Source organism: Ciconia boyciana, chromosome 5 (assembly GCF_034638445.1).
Source record: "Ciconia boyciana chromosome 5, ASM3463844v1, whole genome shotgun sequence".
Classification (NCBI taxonomy): domain Eukaryota; kingdom Metazoa; phylum Chordata; class Aves; order Ciconiiformes; family Ciconiidae; genus Ciconia; species Ciconia boyciana.
The window spans coordinates 84,462,470-84,488,212 of NC_132938.1; the positions used below are offsets into that span (position 1 = coordinate 84,462,470).

The following is a 25,743-nucleotide window of genomic DNA, read 5'->3' on the forward strand; positions in this document are numbered from 1 at the left end:
GAGAGGGGACGATTATCGTGACCAAATTTTCCCCCTTCTCCTCATCCTAAGATGTCGTAAATCGTAAAGCAAGCTTCAGCAATAACTCTAATTCCAATATATTTTGCATCACAGACATATGTATAGAAGTCTCTATTTTTCTCCACGAACTCAGTGAAGAAACGGGAAATGTCTCGGCTCCACTGAAGATCAGTCCCAGAGTCACATTATAAATACACGAACCTTATACAAAAAAGTCTACCAGTGATCAGTCGGAGTTTAGTTTCTAATGAACACAGTGCAAATCAGACATTGTCTTCTTGACGGTGCTGCAGTACATGGCACTGTGTAATGAACTGATTAAGCATCTCTAGCGTAAGGTCTGCAGCACCGTCCCAAACCCTGTTGAACGTGCCTGCGTGTTACTGAATTCAAGGGGATCTGGGAGGCTGTTTACTGTCATGCTGTCAGTGCTCCCTACCCTACCGGTCAGACTTTCAAAGACATTATCTTGTTTTTCTCAGACTTTCATCTGCTGAAAATTTACACAGTTCCAGATCCTGAGATGCTCTGAGCACACCAAGTCTCTGGCAAATGTCGGAGAAGAGCTCGGCAGCAAATTTCTTTGTGTGTAAACTGCAAGATATATTTGAAAGAAACGTTTGCAGTAAACTGCACTTCAGGATTGTCACTATTATATAGTGTACTACCTAAATGCAGTGTAATGTACTACTAAACTGAGATAAATATTCCTGCTTCATAGCAATTGATGCTGAGTCATAATTGCTCAAATTATGACTGAAGCAAGAACCTCCTAATGTTAAATTAGCTTAATGCTAGGCTGGATATGGGTTAAAGAGCACTCATGTAAATACCTTGCCATTTTTTATATAAATACTTTAGTGGTTAAAAAAAGTAGCCCCGATTTCTAGGTATCAGTCTCTTCACGCTTGCCAACAGAAAGTGCAAGGTTTTCACACAATACTCTGCTCGGGGGCACTAAATGGAAGTCACTTTAAGAAAGAATGATGACATGTGCTAGCCGGTGTTGCTAGAACTTACAAACTTCAAGAAAATGGTAAGGACGAGAGAGGATATGGAAACTGGATTTAGCAGATGTTTAACCGAGATGGAGATTATAAGCAATTTTAGTAAAGAATGTGTGATACAAAACTACGTGACATCTCCACCACATTTTACATGACTGTACTGGGCCAAGTTTCCTGATGGCATAAAATTATGAAATGCCATCAATACTGAAGGAAAATAACCTTTTAGTGTACATAGTGTCATTAGGGGACCTAGGAGACTAAACCACAAGTCACCTAGCAAGAGCTCAGCTCCTGTAAGGTGTTCTCATATCAGGTGCCCAGATAAACAGTATGAAGAGCACACTTGCACTTATGCCACCTCATTTATTCTAGCATCCATTCTAGAAGAAAAATCAGATTTCCTTAAAGAGCCATTAACACACCAGAGCTTCTCCTGTACAGATGAGGACATAGTTTGCCACTGCAGCAAAGCACACTGGTAAGTTTCAGTTATCCTTACCTGTGTAACTCTTTGTGCAATAAAAGTGTTCAGGTTGAAAAGGAATAGCGTGAGAAACGGTACTCAGTGATTATGAAGTGAAGAATCAGAAGCTGGTGGGCATGGGGGGAATACATGGCAATTGCGGCCTGCCTCTGGGTCTGAGCAGCCCACGCTCCTTTGCTCGCAGATGCTGCGCAGTGCAGACATTCTTCACATTGTGTCCCGGCGTCTCTGCACGGCATACAGTTCTGCGTTGTGTGCCGCTAAACACAAATAACTTGAGTGATACATCAAACTGCTGGGAGGCTAGCATAAAAACACTGGCATCTGAGACTTAAAAACATTTCCATCATGAATATTGACTGCATAAGCAAGTAAGATCCCTGAAGTGCATCGTAAAAATTGTTCAGAGAGAGAACTGACTTTTTAATTTTTGTACTGCATATCTAAACAGACAGTAAAGCAGATGACCTATAAGCATCCGTAGCATTTATTTATTAATTTGCTCTTGAAAATCTCACACAAGCACAGAGAGCACTGCGAAGAAGAAAGTGCAAAGCAAAACAGACTGGGCTGACTCACGGAGGTTCTGCCTTGGGTTTGACGGTTTGAAGAGACCTCTGTGACTCCTCAGTTCTAAGGAAGTTCACCCTCTGACACTGAGACACTCCTCAATTCCGCTCAATCTTCTTGCTGAAAATCACCCCACAGACACTGCAACTGCTTGCTCTGGATCGCTCCTGTCCTTCCATAATGCTGCTTTTCTATTACAGTATCAAATAACCCTTTGGGCATTCAGCTGTCTAGCATATTTTACAAAGAGTAAATACATTTATATACTTACTGTGTCATATTCATATTCTTCTCCTGAGGGTCTGATTGTATGGATGACATTCTTCTTCTCATTCAGATATCCAAGACCCAAAGTCTTGTGAGTAGGGTCCTAGTGCACCGTGAGTGCTGCGTGCTATGGGTGGCCGTTACGTGTCAGCTCGATGGCAGAGGCGGTGGCATTTCAGTGGCGCTGGATGAAACAATAGTGTCTCTAACTTTGAAGGGCTAAATCTTTTCTCGGTGCTTGACTAACACATTTACAACCTACGCTAGGTTTCATGGGAAGTAACAAGGCTAAAATGTGATCTCATTGTTGAGGGCATCTGAATGGGTTTCTGGTCTAGAAGTGCTTTGAAAAACCAAAGCCAGATGAGAACGGAGGCATATGGAACACAGCAGTATATAAAATCACTATCTGATTTGGACTATGAGCTCTGCATGTTCCTGCGTATGGCAACGTAAACAAGTCAACAGCTGTTTAGGAGATGCTGAAATTCTGGAAAGATTCTTCCCTGCGTGGTTGTTCGGAGGGTGTGTCTTCCAGTTTGGAATTTGATCCATCTGAAACTGTCATTCTCAGCCCTGCGGGCGATACCTTGCTTCTAGCCAGTACACGTCCTTACAAGTGAAGAATCTGAACAAGCTGCCCACAGGAAATGCAAATTCAGCTGCTGGGACGGTGTTGTCCCAGCTTCCACAGCACATGCCACACAGGGGAAATGTACCATGCTTGCCGGAAGCAATCCTCACTGCAGGAAACCATGGGTTGCTGGTTGACGGAGGCAGTCTCCAACGAGGTGATGGTCAATCAGCTAAAAAGCTGTACAGAAATAGGAGCGTCTTTAGGACTGTAAGTTGGATGGTATGCTCGCCCAGGTCTGTGCGGAGAGCGCAGGTTCTAACAGGTGCAGGAATGGAAGCAATTTCAGGTGCGAAATTTTATGCAAAAGTTACTGCAGAAACGGGAAGCGCATCTGAGCAGTAAATGTCCAGCTATTACTGGAGGCATATGGACAGGGAGCTGAATGCTCCTCTCCCGGAGCACCTGGTACCTGCACAGATCCTCTTTGGCCCCTGTGCGCTTCTGCAGTAGTCAGCTCAGTAGCGCTGCAAGAGTTGGCGCTGCATTTTCAAGCCTTCATTTACGGCAATAAATTTCAGAATTTCAGACAGCTTGGTCAAAAAATAAGGAACGTCTAGTGAAATACCCTGAAACTGAAGACTCACAGATTGATGACCATTTTTACAAGATTGATGTGAGTGTTCAAGCCTGGTACCGCTCTCTTGACACATAACACCACAGATCTGTGCTTAAGTGATAATGTTTTTCAAAGAGGGACAGTCCTTTGTCTCTGCTGTTCACAGACAGCTGCCTTTGTTACCTGAAATTTCATCAAAGCTGACATTCTTCTGGGGTTGGATCCTTCTGCTTCCTCTACCCCACACCAATGGGCAAGGCCCTGCCAGGTGCAGGATATGCTTTTTCCCAGCATAATGGACTTCGTATGGCAATGACACACGCGTAACTCCATGCTGCAAAATGAAAAGGAAGTTCTCTTTCAGTGTCTGCGCTGTGAGGGCGTCAATTCACCTTAATGATCCTGATTTGCCTTACCTGGAACTTCCCCACCCCCTGACCCCGCCCATGGGTCCATGACCCTATTTAAGCTCAGCCTGAAGAAATCTGTCTGGTTTTGAGCTGTGCTGTTGGAGTGTTGGTCTCTGTCTCAGGGATGAACACATCTATGCCTGGCTATGGATCCTATTGATCCTACTCTACTAACCGCATTGCTTTTTTGTCACTCTAGACTTGATGGGCAGTCACTGGCTGATCTGGTTGTGACTTGGGGGTTGATTTCTTGGTCCTGTTTCATCACTGTGATCTTGTCTGGTACTTGGGCTCTTGGTTCAGTGTGGCTACAGTCTCCAGCTTTGCTCAGCTTGCCTCGCTAAGGTACCAGGGGACATTTTTAGCAGATGAGATGACCAAGGGGTGTGCTGAGCAGCTAAACTGCTGCCAGGGAAGTAGTGGGGTAGGGTGCCTGGCAGTGCTAGCTGGGCTGGGGCTGCAGGCCGTCTGCAGCCTGACATGGTGAGCTAGCGCTGGCCCCTGCTGGCTGCTGTAGGAAGATGCGCACCAGAGATCTAACTCCTAGTTACTCTGGCTGTGCTCCACTTCCCAGCGTACCTGGGGCTGCTATGCCAGACGCTGTATCTAAGGCATAAATACTCAAGGATCTTCATTTCAACTGGGGTTTTTGCTTTTCTTATTTTACTACAAAAAGCAAACACAATGGCAAATGTAGTGAAAAAGCACTGAGCTAAGACACTCAAATCCTCGTGCCTCATGTTGTTGGTATCTGGGAACTTAGATCTGTGGCCCAGTTGCACATGTCACTGCAGCACTTAATTTTTACAAGGTGCCAGGGCCTCTGGAGTAAAAATAATTTTTAACATATGCTGTTAAAATGTTTTCAAAAGTGGAGTAATGCAGTGCCTGTTCAAACACTGATGTTGGGAACTAAAATTTTAAAACTTGGTCTTGTAAAACGTATAATTTAGTTTTTAATTTACCAGCTGAAACAAAACAAAAATGGCTCTTGGATTTTGTCAGAAGTTGTTATGAATGTAAAAATAATAATTTCTGCCAGCTCTCACTTACTTTGTCGATTTTGATCTCTTCTGATTTTCTTTAGCTCTCTTTTCCACCAAGTCTGTTTACAGAAAAACATGTTATTGCAAGCCTTCCCTGGTACATAAACTGAGTAAATGCTGTTGCATTCAAAAGGTGTATGTAAAGATGATATATACTAATAAAACTTATTTGATATGCCAACTCCTTATTTTACACTGGGCTTGTTCCTTAGTACTTTACCTTTTCTTGACTCTTGAGACTACAAATGTTTCCGATAACACACTTGTTGGCTTTTGTCCTGGTCTCCAAAGAACAGAAAAAATCACCATTCCAATATAAACAGTAATACAAGTAATTATATCTAATGGAAGTCCACAACACTATAATATTGGAAAACACCTATGAACTTTGAGTAGTGCCTTCCCTGTAACTGTAGGATAAGTATGATGCTGTGGAGTGGAAGTGCCACAAGGTGGTGCGGCCGCAAGGAGGCATCTGTTGGGCTGACAGAATTCACTTCGACAAAAGCTTGTATTTAACTTTGCGAAGCTGAAATAAATTTACTCTGCTGCTGGTGGAGGGGGTGTGAGAGCTGTCAGCGTTTGTGTATTGGAGTTACCAGTTGTGAGAATGCTCTATTGACTCTGGAGTGCAGAAAAAATAACTGTTAAATTTATGTTGGAAAGATGGTTTCAGGGCTTGTGTAATTAAGCAGTGTTAAGCAGGCTATTAGAAAGGAAGATAGCTTCCAAGGTTTAAGGAATGGTCAAAGGGAGAAAAGATTAAAGGAGTACTGACTCTAGCATGCTACCTGTGGACATAAAACATAGCAGATGCCAAACCTCTCGTTTACACCTGCCTTGGTACCAGACCTGAAAATGGCCTGCTTTTAAAGGTAAGTCTTCTGAACATCTGGAAAACTACAGACCAGTAACTTGATGCCTTTACCAAACAAATTAGTAGAAAAGAGAACAAAAAATAGAATCAGTGAGAAAAGGACTACACCAAAAATATCGGGGCGGGGTTAACATAGCCTTTGTTGGCCAAAACTGTGGTTCAGGACCTGCTAGGATGCCTGTAGGGATACTCTGGCTCCCTGGAAGAAATCAGCAATGTCCATCACCAAAGATTCCTCAAGAGAGGAGAGGAGAAATGAGTTGTAGAGAATAATAAAAGGTTAGAAAAAGAAGGCAGGACTAAATAATAGTCACTTTTCTTACTGGAGAGGGGTGGTCTGAGTCCCACAGAGCTGCTTTGGGATCTCTCCTGTTTGATGTGAAGTTTATCAGGAAGGTGAAAACTTCCATCTTAAAGAGCTGAGTTAGACATAAAGAGGAAACAGTTCTCCTCTAAAACTCTTCACATACAATGTAAGTATGGTACAGCATGTATCAATCAAGTCACCCATCAGTGACCTTTTGAGCCTATCTAATAATACTAATATGTGGTTACAGCTAGGGATAGCTCTGGGGAACGACTTCAGTCACAACACAGCGGTAGCTTCCAGGGCGAGAGCAAAACATTCTTGTACATAAGTAATGGTCAGGTGGAATGAACTCGATGTGCGTGAAAAGCATAGGGCTAGACATACAGATTTTGGATTTGGTGTTGAAAGGCCTCTTAGCAGCATTAAGAGCAAGCTCTGACCGCGCTCTCAGTGCCAGGAGGCTGCTGTATGAGACGTGGCCTCCAGGCGGGACTGTGGACCTGCCGGGACCCGCAGAGAGGCCGAAGCAGTCGCTAGGGGAGCTACCCGCAGTTCTCCTGCTGCATAAATGCCTGATCATGGCAGCATCAAGCCTGGGAATGGCTTACGCTGTTCTTCTTTAACAGAAGAGACGGTGGGGGATGAAACTCAGAGTGGGTTCCTGGGAGAAGGATGTTTCCTGCATAGGTACTGCTGCCTTACCAGTCTCACATATACCTCCTGGCTAAAAGATACGTGGGGAAAAACTCGACTTCCCAATTAGACGGCCTTAAGAAGTACTGTAATTACATTTTTTTGTGCTGCATTTTACTGTGGTGACCTGGGGCAGAAAAGAGGGAGGGAAGGAGAATAAAAATGCAGGGAGGGAGGGGATGGACCTAGATACATCTGTCTTTGTACACCAGTAGCCGTAGTGAATAACCGTACTTAGCATTTCCCTACCAAACGGGTGCCCACGCTGAGTCTGAGGCTTGTGGGAGCAGATGTGAAATGGAAAGTAAGTCCATCCTCAGGGATATCAGTAGATCTTCCTGGACAAGAAATAAGAGCAGAAAAAGGGCATGAGACGTCCATTTTTGGTTATAAGCTTTACAATGGTTCAATGACAGAACAGGTAACTGGTCCTGGACAAAGAAGCTGAAACGACACTACAACCTCCTGCTTGCTTGAAGTTGTTAGTGAAGCACTTGCAAAGAGAAATCCCAATATTCCTAGCAAAGCCAAATATTATTAAAGGAAAAAATCTGGACCAAAAATGCTAAGTCCTGGACAAAACAAGAAAGGGATATGGCCACTCTAGCCCATTCTGTTGTAAGTGCAAGAGGCTCCTTCTGCCATTGTTGTGAATAGGAAAATATCCTTTCTTTTAGCTTTCAGATTAATGAGTTTCTAGACTGCAAAGAGACAAAACATCCTCTGCCATCAAACTTGCACTGTAACACCTAGCAGAAGAAAATCTAGGTAGTGTTTTTCACTTAAGTGATCTTGTTACGGCATGTGAGATGGGGGAAAAAATATCAGATAACGCAAGTGGAAAATGTGATAGGGAAATCACCTCGGTGACTTCAGCGGGGTGATCCCTTGCAATCCCCAACAATGTGTTAGGTCAACTACTGCAAAAGAAAAAGAAATCATGCAAATCCTACATTAGAAGTGTGACCTGTGTCAGCTTCTGGCAGGAAGTTCAGCTTCCAGCTACTGTCTATAACTGGCATTACTGTGAAAACAAAACGGGTTGCTTTGAAAACCAGTGTGTCACCTGTACCTGAATTTCCTGGCTCTAAGGTGTGGAGCAAAACCATAATCCAACTCAAATGCTTTTTTCTGTGTTAGTTTATTTGTTTATGAAATGCGATGAGGGTGAAATATATCGCTTGAATCCTTTCCAGAGGATCACAAGGTAGATTTATTTCAGAAAGGAAAAAAGCAAGCCTGTGTTTTTCTGAATTACAGATTCTGTTTCCATTTTAAAAGGTTATAGTGCCTAAAGTGTTAAAGATAAGCTCATACCCGTAATTTGCATCTTTTCACGCAGAATACACAGAATGAAGGTGATGTTTCTTTCCAAGGTCTTCTAGATCCATACTTTAAAGTATACTTGGCAACTCACAAAACCTACTTCTGCAAAAAGAAACCCAGTTTCACTTATATTGTTTGAAGTCTGTACTTGTTGTGTCTAAGAACTGTGCCAATACTTAATTTAATCACATAACCCATGGCAATCCTCTGCTCCTGTTTTTTAAAGTGTATATATTCTTTAATAAAATAAAAATATTAATCGCTCAGTTCTCAAGGCCTTTAAACTAACTTTCCTCCATGCTGTATACTTTAGAGTGTTTCTTTTTCTGAACCTCTAGAAAAGAGTCACAGTAATTCAAACTCATCTCCTGGGAGACAGGCAGCTTCAATCTATGCAGCTATGTAATTTTATAGAGGAGAAGTCAGGCACAAAGAAAAAAACTTAAATCTTCAGAGGTAATTAATTTGCTCTGGAATGACCTTTGAGGATGACAGCCTCATCTTTGATGAGATCTTTGTGGATCCTGGCCTAATCGACTATCCAAGAGTCACAAAACTCTGCACCAAAGCCAAGCGCTAGATTGAAATCTCTGGCGTTCCAAGTTAATGCTTTAGGCATGTGATTGCCTTTTCTCTGAGTTTATCAATCTTCCGCATCATGTACATGCAATAAATCTAATTTACTTGCTGATTTTGTCCTGGGATGTCCTTATATTTTTCTTTCACAAGGGACTTGTCTTAAGCTGGAAATTCCTAATGGGTCCGTGCTTTCACGTGGGCACTTCTAAAGTAAGATACTGAAATTGCCTTGATTATTGTTCTCACAGATACCCAGCAACTTCAACAGCAAATGTGAGAATCAGGCCACTTATTTAAGTATCCACGTGCAGATTCAAGGGTACGACTTTAAATATCAAAGGCCATGCTGTTGACTTGCCTGCAGAATGTTAACATCACATCCCATACCAGACAACAGTAGCTAGAAAATACGCACGTCTGTTTTCTTCTCACAAAGGCATTTCATATCCTTGGGGTGCGCCTTAGACAAAATCTCTGTATTCAAATACCCACACGGGAATGGGAGCTTCAGATCTAGATTCTGACCTCGGCTTTGTGATTCAGGCCTCTTCTTCACTGCTTGGGACAAAAGCAAGTGGCTGCTGGTTGTGCAAGAGCACTGAAGGGTGTGGAAAGGCTCCGTCCGATGTCAAAGAGCTGTGGCTCAGCAACGGGGCAGTGTGCAGAGCTCCTCGGGGCTGAGTCACCACTACTGTTACTCATTTTTGCTGAGGCAGTGTGCAAAAGCTCGGCTTCAGATAAGTAGCCCATTATTCTAGATACTCTTCAAAACCAGGAAAATGGGATGCTTGCTGGTGCTGAAGTCTTACAACCCACTGTAAGCCCTGCACCAAAGGCTGTAAGATGCCATCTGGTAAGACTGCAAGTGCTGCTAGAAACCCTGTATATGCACTCTCTGCCGTTCCTGACTTTTATAAGTGTATGCTGTCTGCTAGGTTTACGCTGAAAGAGAGCATCGAATGCATCCACTTACTGATCCTCTTACAGGGACAGATGATTATCCTGAACCCGCTAATGAGCTACACCAGGAACACAGGCTGAACGGTGGTGAAATGCCACCTGCTTGGAGCAGAAGCCTTCTCACTTAGCAGAAATGTTAAAATGCTGATTGCCGCTCCTAGGCAGGAAGCTGCCCTGCTGTCCTTAAGGAGGGACCACCACTGCTCTTTCAAAATGACAGCGTCCTTGCTTGCGTGCCATTAGTGCAGAAGTGACTTGTTACACAGGGCTCCCAGGATGACACTGTGCAACACAATGAGATTGCAACATGATCCCGGTATGATTTTATTGTCTTGCTGGAACTCGTTACCAAGTTCCTGCCTCCAAGGAAAAGAATGACATGAAAATGGCCTTTGGATGCCCCCATAACGAATGATTCACTTTGAAACATGCGATGGCTAGTACATGGGCTTGAGGACAGGGCCCTGACAAACAGCAAAGCTGCAATGTACCGGCATTGCCTTTTGCAGACCAACAGCACAGGGAGACATATTCACAGTCTGAAAGACACGAGGCACGTCTGTGAGCGACTCACCCTGGGCAACAACTGCTCTTCTGCCTCCAGCCTGCTTATTTTCCCTTCATACCATAGCAGACACATGCAACACAGCACTCTAGCTGTAATGCTATAGTTGTGATAGTAGCTGTAGACTAGAAATAATAACAGCATGGTCTGACTGCTTCCTGAGCAGCACTGAGTACCTGATACCCTCTCTACGGGAGGCTGTGGTTGAGGTTACGGGATTCAGCATCTTATTCGAGATAGCCAACACTTCCTTAATTCGCACCCATTGCTGCCAGTGGGAAGAGCTAACATGACTGAACTTGCCACGAAATGAAGTGACCTATACATTAGTAAGGCTTAATAAAGACAGCTTTCATTCTGTGATAAAAATGTCATTATGTCTTGTAATTCCATTGTGTCATATAATTAAATTTGATGGCACCTCAGTTCCTGAAGGCTTTAGAGCCATCGTCGCTAATCCTTCAGATATTATCTGCCAGCTAATACAGTGTGTCTGATGCTTCATACAATGGATTACAGTAAATAGTTTTCTAGGCTATGTTGTAGCAACGAAGGATGTAGTTTGAGACATACAGCTTTGGGGAAGGCAGCGTAAGAAGTTCCTATGCCTTCCTCAGCCCTGGCTTCTTGTTCCCACCTCTCCGGTGCAGCTTTTGCATCACGTCTTCAGTTATTCCACTACCACTCTCATAGAGCCAGAGTATAAAATGAGACCCCCTCAAATAAATAAGGAAGAATCACCCTCAAAATAAAATGACCAGCACTGGAGTGAAAAAAACATGCCTGTAATAACAAGCACCTCAGGAATCTCAGCCCATTCCTATTCCCAGATCTCAAAATAAGTCCCAAAAGTCTTCCACTGAAACTTTGATTGGTGCCTGTTAATGAGAAACACTATTCCTTTCTGGATTAATCTGTCCAAAACATAGTAAAACAGCACAATAACTGTTGGTTATTGGAAAATATCTTTGATTCGGAAAAAAAATGAGAGGCCAATAAAGGAGGACTCTGAGGAACTCACCATGGTGCAACACTTGTCTTAATGTTCTGCCTAAATAGTAAAATGTCATTTTTAGTTATCTTCAGAAGGGAAGCAATTCATTCGTTGTATGAATTCGTTGTATGTAAGCCACCTGGTTTACACTTCTTACTGTCAACAAATCACGTAAGTACTCAAAAAATGGGTATGAAAAGCAAACTTCTTTGCTCTTATGCCTTCTGCTACAGACACATGCTTTTCATCTGGAATTTCTTTTGGTAAGGGATTACCATGCTGTTTGGCATTTCCTTTCAGACTGGGTTGTGAAAAGAGGAGGACATGCACTGGCTCATATGGAATTACAAGCATTCCTTTTAGAAGGCACTATGGGGAGTTTAAGACATGACACACAATTTTTAATCAGTAACTTCTTAAACAAGTGTCACAAAACACCAATGAAACAAGTACATGATGAAAAGTGCTACTGTGATAGAAAGCTTTGGACAGGATCTTCTTGTCTATCATGGCAGGAGTGTTTATGCCAGGGCAACAAAGAATACATCAGCTTTTCCATTCTGAATGTATATTTCAGCAGACAGTGCTTCAAAGGTCGATGATAAATTGAGCTCTATCTTGCAGCTGGGCATAAAAGACTAAAAATTTCAATGAGGCTGCACAAATATACTCCAGAACTAATTTTTTCCCTTCCTGTCCAATTCTATACCTTGAAACTCAAGCCTTATTACTTAAAGATTATAATAACAAAGGCTATGAGTTCAAGCATAATCTGTAGCTATTCCCTTTCCCACACTTCTATAGCGTACTTCAGAAACTCATGCAAAAGGTGAACAGAATGACGTTCAAGTCAACAAGTGCACATCCTGCTCATTTTGCAACATTAGCTGGAAGGAAATTGTTTTCAAACTCTGGTTTAGTAACAATTCCCTGATCAAAAATACTGTTACAACTCCCTCGCTAAAGCGCAAGCCAAATCCTTATGAACTAATAATTGCACAGTGTTTTACAACTAACCACCACTTGTACAAAATGAGATAAAGAACTTGAGCCCCTGTCCCTGCTCCTGGTACACAGAACTGGACAATTTTAGTATCTGCAATACTTTCCAAAGTGACTTTCATTTCACAGAGAAAAGCATTTAAGAATTCCAGAAACAGAGCTGAGAGATGCAGTGGGGTTACAGGACCTTTGCAGTTCCACATGTGTAACTTAAAGCTTTCACCAAAGATGGCCCCAAGTCAACACAATTGTACATAAGTACATACTTACTTAGGCTGGACAGTCAAATGCTTTGAATATGGCACTCGGTAATTACTCTTTAAGGTACTATTGCCTGAAAATGTTTATGTCCCAACTGTATTAGCTTGCTAGGACTTCTATGCTCATGAAGACTTTCGCCACTCGAAACGCTCATCACGCTCCACCTGCAATCACTGCCAAATCTGCAGTCAACACAAAAGTAACAATAAAGCTCACGTACAGTAGCAGGAGTGTTAGGGCAGGCATGTTAATGTGCTATGAGATCTTATAAGATTCAAGGTTGGACATAAGGTTCAAACTCTGAACGCCATACATTGCCAAAGTAACTGTCACCACCTAACTGCTTTGCCAGGATTCATGAATCACCCTGTCACCTGTTGTTACAGGTGACACCGAGTCTCAGAGCCAGGTTCTGGAAAAAACTTGACTACAATTTTTGTAATGGTGCTCCTTGCTGGTCATTGAGAAATGTCACTCTCCTGTTACCAGCCCAAAATGATTAGGTTATTAGCATAAATCATACTGGGGGCAACTGTGGCTGCAGCACCCTGAATGGTAGAGTTCAGAATCCCGAAAGGACTGGGCAAGGCAAAAAACAGGATCACAGCTGTGGACTTCGGGAGAGCAGACTTGAGGCTCTTCAAGGATCTGCTCAGAAGAATCCCGTGGGAGACCGTGCTGGAGAGCAGAGGGGTCCAGGAGTGCTGGCTGATTTTCAAGTACCACCTCCCCGCCAAGCTCAAGAGTGGTCCATCCCAGCAAGCAGGAAATCAAGCAAAGGCAGCAGCAGGCCTGTGTGGATGAACAAGGAGCTCCTGACAAAACTCTAATGTAAAACGAAAGCGTACAGAGGTGGTGAAGTCTCCGTCCTTAAAGATATTCAAAACTCGACTTGACAAGGTCCTGAGCAACCTGCTCTAGTCGACCCTGCTTTGAACAGGCAGGAGGGTGTGTGTGTGTGTGTGTGTGTGTGTGTCTGCGTGCACGTATGTGTTTGTATGAGCGTGGACTTGGCGTTCTCCAGAGGGCTCTTCCAACCTTACTCTCTCATGTCTTTCTGTGAAGCTGTGATCCTCCATCTGGCTCAGGAAGAGGTAATGATGTCTGTTTAGATGATACCTGCACTGCCGTTGGACATCGGTATTTCCAACCCAGAGAGTGCATGCAATGATTTGTTGAGGAGGTTGTCTGAAATAGGAAGTGAGAAATCTCTGAAGTCAAACATGGAACATTTGAATCAAAATAAACCTTCAAGTTAGCTTTGGGGGATATAGGAAGTAGGGGTCTTTTTCCAAAACAAAATGAAGCCTACAGACAGCGTAAGGGCTACATTTTTGAGATGGTGGACAGTGAACCTCAAAGTAACATGGTTTTGTTCATGTCAGCTTCAGAGAAAGGGAAAACATTTTTAGTTGTGGTGATAGATTTGATGCTAGTACCAGGAAAAGATGAACTGGGCAAGTTCTCACTCTCAGGGCTGTGTTACAAATCAGTGAATGGTGAGCTTACAATGTTGCTCCATTTATTTCCTACCGGCTCTGAGGAATACCTGGTCTCTAAGGTTTGCTCCATCAGACCTCCTGAGTAGTGGGAAAGTCAGAGTTGCTTTTGGACCACCTCAAAGATTCCTAGGAAGGACACACTCAGCATGAAGGAGAAAAAAATTGTCTCATAGTATCTCAAGTCCCTTAAGACTGGCAAATCTTTAGTGGATTTGCTGGAACAGAACTTGGCCAAACGCCTCAAGTAGAACAGTAAAACTAGAATACATGAGGACAATCTCTTCAGGAGAGAACCTTTTAAACCTCATCAAAGCTGAAAAGTAGATGCAAACATAAAGTCTAACCAAGAAGAAGGGGTCCTAGGTGTCTTGCATTTCTCGTTTAGTCTCTGACAGTCTATGAGAAACTCTTCTGGAGGACATCTTACTACCCAAGGAGTTTTTGTCCTCCAAAACCACAGAAATCATGGAGATTTTGCAGAAGCAGTGGAAATCTTTTCTGAAGAATACATGTGATTGACAGGATGAACTTTATGAAAGACTGTCAGCCAGTGTACAGTCATGCATGCCACATCAGAAATGAGAATTATAAAAGATATGCTGGAATTGAAGCTTATAATGACTCGTAACAGTTCCCAAGCTCTCCAGTGGTTATTACACTTAGGAAGAATGGGGAAGGGATATTGGTTTGTGTGGTTAAACGGTTGGCTCAGTGACTACCCCCAGGGCACACCTTATGCTCATAATGAATGGTTTCCTGGTTAACTGTACTGGGATTGGATACCTCAACAGGTTGGGTTTAACAAGCAGGTATTGGCAGGCCTTCAGGAAAAAAGTGCCGGGGAAAATCAAGCTCCTTGCTGTAGGTTTACATCCTTGATCTACATTAAAAATTCAGACGTTTGGGTTTGGCATCGACCGCTAATGGTCTGTGTCAACACAGCTGTTTATGCTAAAGTGAAGTGGGTAAATTCCTGTATTCTAATTACATTACTTTTTATAAAAGTAAATTAGCTCTGGGCTGGAAGTAAGAGAAGCAGTGATATATAAGAGTAATTTTCACATCTTTCGTTCAATCCCAATGACAAATACTTTTCCTACAATAAATAGGAGAAGTTGCCTTTTATTCAAAGAGAATCCAAGCCCAGAAAGGACAAACACTGAAGCATAATACTGAAGAGAGGGTAGGGAGGGAATGGCAGAGGGACATAAGGGCTTTCAGAAGTTCAGGACACACCTTTGGAATGGCTAAAGGTATGAAACCACTTGCAATTCTAACCATGGCAGTTCAAGCTAGCTCAGACCTGGGTTGATGGTGATTTGGTAAATATCAGACCCACGGTCATACTGTACATGAATCAGTCATACAGAGATAGGATCTACCTCAGATTAAGAAGATCAGTCTGGGTAGGAAGTGTTTAGGTCATTACAAATGACTACTTTCAACTGTCAAGTCGCTTTCTTTTGAAGAGTTAAAGAATAGCTTCATCACTTTCCCCAAAGCACCATGGTGAATTGCAAATGCACTAGAAACTTAGGATGTGAGGAGATATGATTCCGAGTATAACTACCAAGATGGTTAGACACAGATTTACACTGCTAAACAATGCAATTTTTAATTTCAAGTTCACAAAATCCGAGAAACTTTACACACAAATAGAGTTGCTTTCCAAAAGTGCTATAATACTGCAGGCAATCTACGGAGGCTTAAAAAATATGAATTCTGTCTTCATATCACTGGGCCTTTAAAAATCTAGAGAGCTACTTGTGAGTGCTTGGGAAAAAACAAGGTGCAAATCCACAAACTCTCCCTGTCACACCAGTATTATGGTTTGCTATTACACACCTATGAGGAGTGGGAGAAGGCAAAACAGGTCATACCCAAAGCATTTGTTTGACCTGCTGCTGACTTTTATTCAGCGTTACAAAATCCATTGGAGCTAAAGGCAGTTCTCCATAGCAGAGTTGCCAAGAAGTCAGAATAATGTAAATTATTCCCTGGGGTTTTCAATTTGATATGGGAACAAAAGTACAACATGAAATAAAGGAAAGAAGACAGAAAGCCAGGAACAAGAAAAATTAGTTTGGTTCCTCTGAAAACCACTACCTTCCAGCACAGCGTTACCAGTCAGAAAAAGTATATGCTGGAGATGCTGCCTTTGCTCTTTTTTCTTGAGGAGCAGGACTGGGTGGGAAGAGACAGGACCTGGGGTCTGTCCCATCTCAGCTGACTTTCCTGACTTCTGCAAAGCATCTGTAACAACCACAAGAGGAAGCGGAATACCCAAGTGCAACTGCAACGCAAATCCTTATTTGTTCCTATTAATTGGGAAAACCAATCTCTTCCACAGCAAATATTCACAATCAACATACCACAGAGCAGAACAAACCCAAATTGTTAATCTGCAAAAATCAATGCTATGCACTCAGCAGGGCAAATATTTAACCTGTAAATACACCAGCAGAAATGAATTTCCAGAGAAGAGTTACCTGCTTGGAGTCAGCTAATCTTTCTGCAGTGTCCGACCAGCAGGACTGCACCAGAAACAGATTCCTTAGGATGTGTTTGTTCCATTTTGGCCTTCAGTTTGGCACTTACCCAGAAGCATTCTCCCTCAGCTCCAGTGTCAGAGGCCTTTGTTTAAGGAGCTATAAACTCTGTTTTGGTTTCATGTGATGTAACCGTGCATACAGTCTGCTCAATGAGCATCAGTCCCACGAGGAGCCAGCTTCCCACACAGTGGGGATGGGCCCTCGTGGATAAAATGCAGACTGCGGTTAACTGTCCTTATTTCACCCTCCTCCCTCAAGCAGATAAAGGCTACCTAGAAAACAAACTCCTAGTTTTGGCACAGCTGAGGGGATAGAAACTTGCAAAGGGGAGGCCAGGGAGTAAGGGAGGGAGTGTGAGCAAGTGCTACTCCTAAGTATCTTCTCCAGTCCTTTCCTTACTCTCAGCTACTGTTTCTGCTCCGTCCTGGAAGTCTTGGCCTTGTCACATTAAATAAAGTATTTGTTTGAGTAACTCTTTGGCTCATGTATTGTAATTGGTCTTCAATTATTTACAATGATTAATAAAAAAGGTATTTATTTAATATGAAAGACAACACATGGAGATACCAGCTGAAATAGTGGAAAGTCCCTGAGTAACCCTACTGCAATTTTTTTTTTTTCTTAAAAATGCAACTACTGCAGTTAAACCACAGTGGTCACTTTTTCTTTGAAAAAGCTGCTGCATGTTGAGTAGCATGAACACCCTGATCATGCTTCAGGCAGCACCCTGTCTGTTTTCTTCCTTTCCTTCCCCCCCCCCCCCCCCAATACTACTTCCCTTTCTGGAGATGACTTCATTTCCTACGCAGTTACTACATACACAGGGAAACCCCGGGAATATACAAAGGCAGATATTTTCCATCAAACCTGATCAGTAAATGGCTTTTGATTGTATTGTGAATCAGCCAAAGGGCACAAAAAGGAAGAACTGCAATTTTGGATTCCTTCAAACTGCTGAAAACTGCGAATAAAGTTCTGAGTCAACCATAAACAGTCTCCTTGAGGCTCAGGGACTTTGCTGAAGCAATGCTCAACATCACCATTAATGAATTTTAGAAGTCCAGCTGCAAGGGTGGAGTATTAAATGCATAGCACTAAGACGCAGAACAGCTAGCAAGATGAACAAAGGGAAATTAAGCCGGCTAACAGAAAAATCAGGAGAGAGAGAAAGAAGTGATAGTGATGGTTTTGGATGTGTTATATAATTGTGTATTGCTGGAGCACTTCCTTGTGCTGCAGGGAGATCCATGTGCCAGGTCCTCTCGAGACAGAACTCAAAGATGCTTCTCCTGCCTCTAAACCAGAGATTTCATCAGCAGTGTAGATGGAAAAAAATATTCACCAGCATAGGTGTTGCAACTGTACTTCTCTGCAGCAAGAATCACGGACCGCACGGAAAATACAGGAATAGGGATCATCATCTCCTGCGCTGTGAGGAAGTAGCACTGCAGTACAGCAGAGCTCTGGCTCCCATCCTTGTTCTCAGAAAACTTTGTGCAACCTTATGACTAATTAATACTCCTTTGTTAAAGCACTCGCACGGTGACCTTTATAACACCTGCCCAGCAGAGGACTGATGCAGAACACACGCTTCATTCCATGCCCAGCACTTCTCGAAACAAATGAATGCAATTTCCATTCTTGTTAATGGTGGTAAATATCAAGCATAAACAGCTTCAGGAAGAGGGGCAGAGACAACCACACGAATTTCTTTCCTGAGAAGAAGGGCTCATCAAAATGAGTTAGGCTTTCAGAATTGCGTATTAACTAAACAAAAGAGAACAAATATTTTTGTAGAGGGCTGACCCAGACAGCTGAAGCCAATCAGGAAGATAGGTACTAAACATGTATCTCATGGTTGCATGTCTATTTACAGCCATTTATTCCGTATCTTTCATATAAAAGTCACTCAGTGGGACAGTTGGCAAACTTAAAAGCTTGTGGTTTTTGTTGCTATCTCATTAAGAAATAGTTAGGGGAAAAGACATATACTTATGGTATTTGTAACTGTAAGTTCTCTGTTTGGCCCTCTCAAGTTGCCTCAGGTAAGGTTCACAGTAGACTGTCTCACCACCAAAATACAGATGACACTAAAGACCCAGACGGCCAGACAAAGACGCAAAGAAGTTGAGATATTTTCCCTTTACAGATTGAAAGTATGCACAGATTTTGCATACAGGGTCACAGAAGTATAAGAAAATAAGAGGAAGAATTTGCCTGAAGGAAATCTAAAGCTCAAGCAGGACCACCCTTTCCTGCTGAACCTAATATGCTTTAAAAAAAACCCTAACAGGAGTTGTCACATTCACTGACACAGCTGCTCAGCTATTTTTAAATGATCTTTTACATGTTTGGATCTAGAATTCCAGGCATGAGGCAGGATTTCTAAAGATACCGGTGAGCAATCAATGAGGGAGATGAGGACAGAGCAGTGCAAGGACTTCCCCAGGGGAAAGAAATCCCCCACTGCTCATGGGAGCACAAGGAAATGTAAAGTTCCAGGTCACTCACAAGTCAGGGAAAGTTGGGGAGAAGCATACAGAAAATGATCTGAGAAACTCCAATTTTTTCACTCGGGTACCTCAAGCTCTCTTGCCCTTTGCTATGCCATCGCATAACTGATGTGGAAGTCTTGATTAGTGGAATTAGCGAATTTTATGCCTGCGGTAGCACCTACAGATCGAGCCGAACTAACCTAGCACGTACCAGTTTGCCATGTGATTTGGACAGGGACTTCTCTACCACACATCAGTGACAAAAGTTGGACGCAGGATAGTCTGCATTCCTGTGTGTCATACGTTGCTGATAAGCCCATCATTTCTCAGAAATCTTATAACTTGGTAGGTGTTAAGGTACTCTTATACCAAGAAAACGGAAGCTTCTCACTAACTAGATCTATGACTGTTATGACAAAAAAAGTGTTAATTCAGCTGGAGGCTACCAGATATTATTTACGATACTCATATTAAAGGCTTAGGAATTATTCTCTTCAGTCAGAGACTGTATGCATTAGAAATTCAGCAGCTTTTAATTCACCTGCCTTACGTCTCCAAAACTAGGTCCTTGTAAATAAATTGAACCAGCAGCTCCTCTCTTTTGCCCAAATCACAAGAGTTTACAATAAACCAAGTGATCTCTTCATTTATGGTTCGTCTTTTCTGACTTCTCTCTGTAGCCGCAAAAGGAATTTCATCTTTGTTGACTGTGGGGTTTTTGCAGGCCAAATCTTCTGCTCGCTACCTCTTAAATTACAAGTCAAAACACAGGCTCCAGAACTCTACTCAGTTGTTCCCATTGCTCCGTATAAAGATTTGTTATACTGTAACAAATGTATCATTATGTCATATATGACAGATATAAGACACCTAAGCCCTTTCTTTATATTTGAGTAGTAATGTACAAGAGCCACAAACATCTTACCTGTTGGATCAAGGAAGCAGAAGTAACGCTTCCTTAGAACACAACAGGCAGTAGGTTTTACGCAATGAAGACAAAGAATAACACCTTCATTGCATATACAGTACAGAAGCAATACTTTAATACTTTTATCTTTGAGTTAATTAAAATCATTAATGAAATTAAAGACAGTTTCTTGGGTTTATTTGGAAAAGAGGTCTACACTCCTCAGGCAGTGCAATTTATACTTCCACTTTCTCATTGTATGCAAGCCAGAAGACATTTCCATTGACACTCTAATTTGCATCTCTGTAAGCAGTTTGCTGTGCATGGAAATAGTGTGTTAGGGGGAAATAAAAAGTCCAGAGATAGGAATGAACAACCCAGTCTATGCTGCTATCAGGCAACAGGACAACATTTTGTAAAAACAGACCACCTGGAGATGTGATAAAGGTCTACAGAGTTATGAAGGAGATGGAAATCAGGGAAAAGGATCAATATCTAACTCTTGTTTTCCCATAAAAGAATCAGGAGGCATCAAATGAAACCCGGCTCAGAGTGGGAAACTACTAGGGTTAAGTCTCAAACACACTTGATCTTTGCTTACACATTCCTAGACATCTGCTGATGGCCATGACTGAATAGAGAATACTCACTAGGCAGACCTCTGGTTTGACATAGAAGGGCTGTAATTAAGTGTTTATGTGCTCACATTAGCTAATCCAGCTATGTTCACTGCAAGCTGAAAATTTACAGGAAAAACGGGTGCTTAATTCCCTATCTACACATCTTATTAGGCTACTATTCAGAACACATCCTCTAAGACTATTTGTAAACTTAATTGTGTAAAACTAGACACTGATATATACAGGAATATTAAGTGAATTTCAGTCTGGCATACATAAATCTCTGTGTCCTTCCTGATGAGTCAGAGAACATAAACCTACATGCATTCATATCTCTTCCTATGCTGTGTTCGTTTGACCGTCTCCATTACCTGGCAGAAGAACAATAGCGGGATTCCTCAATGTTTAACCCAAAAAAAGCCCACTTGTGCTTTAGTATTATTTTCTATTGTTAATAAAAATGGTTGTACATCTCTGACTATCTGAATAATCCTCCTTCATGATCCCATCTTCGCTTTTCCTTTAATTTTATCATAATCAGAAGAAATCTCCTCTTTACAGGGTCAAACTTAAATTTGCAAAAGTGCCTCAATTTATTTCAGAATCTGAATCCTGCAGCAGCTTTTAGAACTTTCCTCTTCCCAAATTCAAAGCAGCAAACAGTTAAGAAGTGTTGGCTCCAGAAGAAGCAGTCATCCTCAAAAAAAATCCGCCTGATGAGGCAAAGCAATTCATCATATCATAATAGTATATTCCATATGTTCTCAATGTTACGACAAAGTCAGTCTGGATTCTGTTGCTTATTTCAGTGACGCTAGGTTTTAATGTATCAAAAAGTACTGTAATTATTTCTGCAGAAGTTATCTCAGCATATAAAGAAAGATTTTTAAAAATGTAATTGCATATAAGGACAAGGGGAGCTCATTAAAATCCAGTTCTAGTACCTATCGTTTCTACACAGTATTAGCTCCTACTTCTATCATGTCTTAAAATGAAAAAAAAAAATCAAAGCCCAAAGACACAGAGATGGAAAATCACAGATCAAACGCCTTCCACCAGAAGTGGAAATTTACAGAGAGTAACATAATAGTGACAGCAAAAGTACGAAGGTACAGAAGAAAATAATCACAAGAAAGAGAGTATTACAAAACCCCTATAGATTCCACAAAGCTAAGTACAGGGCAATTTTGTACATACTCTATGTTTTTATATTTCTTTAATTAATAAAGTGTTTTCTGTTAATGAAAAGCAATTTCGTGGTCATCTAGGGAAAGGGGCTTAACCACTCACCTGTGACTCATTTCACAGTAGCATCTTACAGGTTCGGAGTTTCCACTGGTGTGACGCACCCGTGATGCTGGAGTGCACAGGGAGTATATAAGCACGGCAGGTCCCGGAGCACAGGCACTAGCCACCCTCGGGGCTGCGGGAGCTCACCTCACCACAGAACCAGACCCAGGCAACACAAGGAAGAAACACTCTTGCATCATGATGGGCAAGGCTGTGGCTGCTGTCCTGACTCTTCTCCTGATCTCAGCGGTTGGAACAAAAGGTAAAGAAGTCCCTTCTAAAGCTCTCCTAACTAATTGCTAGTGTAAATGCTGACCAGGGAGCTACTATGCTGTCCTACAAGTGCAGCAAATAACTATTCTGATACCGTAAGCAAAAAGAACGTGTTGTGCTTCCTGTGGAAACAGTGGAACAGTCCACATTTTTTTCTTCTTCTTCTTTTACAGGTAAGGCCGTGCCACGCTCAGCGATTGAACTCCGGTGCCAGTGTGTAGGCACCCATTCCAAGTTCATCCATCCCAAGTTCATTCATAACGTGAACCTCATCCCCAGCGGACCTCACTGCAAGAACGTTGAAGTCATGTAAGTGCTTTTGCAAAATCCTCCCTATTACTTAAGAAGAAGGAAACAGATTTTACATTAAGGATGATGTATGAGTTCTCTGAAAGATGTAACAAGCCAGCATGCACAGCTACTCAGAATGCAGAACAGCAACGCTCATTGCTCATACGAACCATATGCTACGTGTTATAAGCTGCGTGCTGTTTTTGCCAATCTACTTTTTAAACACCCCATGCAATATTTCAACCTAAACCTGCAGTCATCAGACAGCAAATAACTTTCTAAAACTCTAAATTGCACCAGCACGTGAGAGGAGAATTAAACTCACAGAGCCATGCTGAGCAAGTGATCAAAACATGGATTTTTAACAGCTAGGTCAAAAATATGATCACACTTCTACTTAAGTCAATGAAAAAACTACCATTAGCATACAAATCATATGATCTGGTCATAATTCCAGAACTCTTACTGTAACAAGATTCCTACAGACTGGGCTGTATAGTTTCTGAATCAAGATGGAAAGATTTAGCCCTTCAGTTAAATGCCATCACAAATACAAAGCAAGCTGGGGAAAAAAAAGAAGCAATTTTTAAAAGAGTGAGAGTCCTGCAAATGATTTAATGCATTCAAATGAACAGATATGAGACGATATGAAACCATTTAAAAATAAAAAACTTTATGTTAGGCTACAGCCTCAACTGATACAGCTTAAAGGGAAGGAGAACATGCAAGCGTACACCCGGAACAATGTTATGAAAGAAAAGGGAAATTGCCTTGGAATTCACTCAGTAGACCTTTTCCCTTCCTTTTTTCTCGGTTGCAGAGCTACCCTGACAGATGGCAGAGAAGTGTGCCTGGACCCCACTGCTCCCTGGGTGAAGCTGATCATCAAGGCAATTCTGGACAAGTGAGTCATTTGTTCTCAATGAGCATGGCTTATCAAAAACTGTATTTTAAATGAGCTAGCAAACACGTACAGCGTAAAGCGTTCAAAAATTCTGTCTCCTCAGGCAGTTACTACCATTTGTGTTCACTAACTGGGACAAACACTGTGAGTGCTTTGAGCTTTATAGCATTGGGTTCAATCCCTTACTGTGCCACACACCCCACGTGAATGTTAGCTACATCTCTCGTAAGGCACAAGCATATTGAAAACCTGCAGCTCAAGTGCTCAGGAAATCCAGGCATTAACCGACTGGTTTTCTCTTGCTTGCAATGGTAGAAAGCAACAATCAGTTTTTCAAAACTAATGGCATTTAGATGAGTGGGGAAAAATCAGGCCCAAGAGGTGTCAAGTGAAGCATCAAACTATGGAAGCCCACAGTTACTGAGTACTTGTGAAAAGGTCACAATGTACCAGTGTCCCTTAGGTTCAGTAATGGCTTTTAAGGGGCTTGGACAGAGAAGCACAAACCCTTAGTGGTGGATTTCATCTGATTCCAGAGAGTGATACCTGTTCCATGGACAAGTTCTAATTGTCTCCTTTTCCATTTTCTTTCTTTCTAGGGCAAATGCCAAACCTGAGACAGTGTCCTAAGATGAAGAAGAATGTCGTAACTCTTCCAGGAAGGCAAAAATGGGAGAGATGCTCATCCAGCTTCTGGCAGCTCACCTCCTCCTGCCTCCTACAGTCACACTTCTAACAGCACCTCGAGAGTATGAATTCCCTGTTTTTGTAGTTAGTTGACAACAGTAGTTTTAAGTCTTTTAAAGAGGTCTCATTATGTAGGAGAGAAACCACTGACACCAGAAAAAACTGGCAGAAAAAATGGCTTGTGAAAGGAGATGGAGATGATTTTGGAGTCGTTTTTGCTAAACACAGCTGGATCAGTGCAATGCACTCTCAGCAGAGCTTTCACTAAATGACACCTTCCCTTTTTGCTAACACTTTAGGAAAAGACCAGCGACTCCTTCTCTCCCGGAAAGCACAGACAGGTACTATCAACTGTACCTAGGTCACTGCCACTCAGAGTGGGCTACTGACCGGAAGAGGGGAGCTTGCAAAATTAGGAAGCCAAAACTCTAAGTCATCAGTTTTTGTGCCATCATCTTCAAGATATTATTTATTGTGAATGAGTGATGTGAAGGTAGAAACATATATTTTAATGCCATCTTTGGTTAGAAAAAAGCACTTTATTTATTTCCATATTTATTTTTATTTATTTACTTTTGCATATTTATTTACTTTTGCATAAGAATGTAGTTGGTCTTCAACATTTATTTATTTATTTATTTATTTATGGGAAATATTTATGTTTACATACCTAATAAATGCTTGTCAAAATGTTTTAACTTCAATATTGCATGTTATGAATTTCCTTATTGAAATACAGAACTGAAAAAGAGGATGCATTTTCTTTCATTTTGTATCACATAACGGGTTCTCAAAAGGGCAAGTGGTGGCTGAGTTGTGGGGGGCAGCTAATTACAACAGCAAATTCTTGCCTCTGGTGAGTGCAGATGGCTTCCAATAGGAGGAATTATAAAAATGATGTATTTTCTTCCTCTCTTCTTGCCAGACTCAGTGTTTTCAGAGGTCTGGGTGATAAAATTCACAGATAGAAAGTAATGAACAAATAATGGTTAGTCACAGAAATTCCAAGGTCACAGAAATCCCAAGGCCATAGCAGTGGTGGTGCTCAGGCAGCACATCAGCTGAGAATCTGGCACTGAACAAGGTTTTTCATTAACTTAATAAGCAGGGAAGCCTGATAAACATGAAGGAAGTCACTGAGCATCCTCCCTAATTCCAGTGAGGAGGGAGCACTACATCAGAAGAAATGCTAAGAAATAGAGCTCCGATTGTAGGGCCACACATCTGCCTGTGACACAGCGATTTACAGAGAAGTGGCTGGAATACGAGGAGCAAACACTTGAGAAAACGGGAAGGTTGAGCAAATGCTTTGATATTTGTTTTTCTTCCGTCTTTTCCAATAAGGTGCCACTCTAGATTCTGCACAAACGGCTCATGTTTGCTTATGGCACAAGATACAAAGGGAGTTTCTGGTACTGTTTGAGCAAGCTCTTGTGCAAGATGACAATTACTCCAACCACACTTTGCTCCCTATCCCCATCTCTGCCCCTGTCCCACAGCACTGCATTACACAGCCTGCTAGACCTCCGCCTCAGAACGTAAAGGAGACAAAGTTTCTCAAGGGAACAGATTTTGTTCAGACTTGTCTTACAACACTAAGCCTTCCTGTTTTCTGAGTGATTTTTACAAGCTGGCTTCTGTCAGAAATCTAATT

At 42.0% G+C, this 25,743-nt stretch overlaps 2 protein-coding genes across 9 annotated transcripts in view; one reads left to right on the top strand and one right to left on the bottom strand.

Moving 5' to 3' along the window:
* The window catches only part of RASSF6 (Ras association domain family member 6), a 90,004-nt gene that overhangs the window by 29,107 nt on the left and 35,154 nt on the right, over window positions 1-25,743 (bottom strand). For 3 of the 8 annotated variants that reach the window (XM_072861162.1, XM_072861154.1, XM_072861153.1), the window contains exons 3-7: window positions 8,199-8,309; window positions 7,131-7,219; window positions 5,009-5,060; window positions 3,729-3,879; window positions 2,357-3,166 (exon numbers count right to left, since the gene is read on the bottom strand). The gene's annotated coding sequence lies outside the window, so the exon portion shown is untranslated. Of the gene's footprint in view, window positions 1-1,530; window positions 1,738-2,356; window positions 3,167-3,728; window positions 3,880-5,008; window positions 5,061-7,130; window positions 7,220-8,198; window positions 8,310-16,559; window positions 16,909-25,743 lie in introns of those variants that run through there. The other 5 variants (XM_072861156.1, XM_072861159.1, XM_072861157.1 and 2 more) reach the window with 5 other exon arrangements.
* On the top strand, window positions 21,985-24,704 carry LOC140651846 (interleukin-8-like). The gene is made up of 4 exons (XM_072861875.1): window positions 21,985-22,196; window positions 22,381-22,516; window positions 23,319-23,402; window positions 24,002-24,704. The coding sequence occupies exons 1-4, from the start codon at window positions 22,133-22,135 to the stop codon at window positions 24,030-24,032; spliced, it is 315 nt and encodes a 104-aa protein (XP_072717976.1). The 5' UTR covers window positions 21,985-22,132; the 3' UTR covers window positions 24,033-24,704.

Coding starts and splice junctions, on each gene's coding strand:
- LOC140651846 (XM_072861875.1), top strand. CDS start 22,133: ATGATGGGCAAGGCTGTGGCTGCTGTCCTGACTCTTCTCCTGATCTCA. Junction 22,197..22,380: donor CTCAGCGGTTGGAACAAAAG/GTAAAGAAGTCC, acceptor CTTCTTTTACAG/GTAAGGCCGTGCCACGCTCA. Junction 23,403..24,001: donor ATCAAGGCAATTCTGGACAA/GTGAGTCATTTG, acceptor CTTTCTTTCTAG/GGCAAATGCCAAACCTGAGA.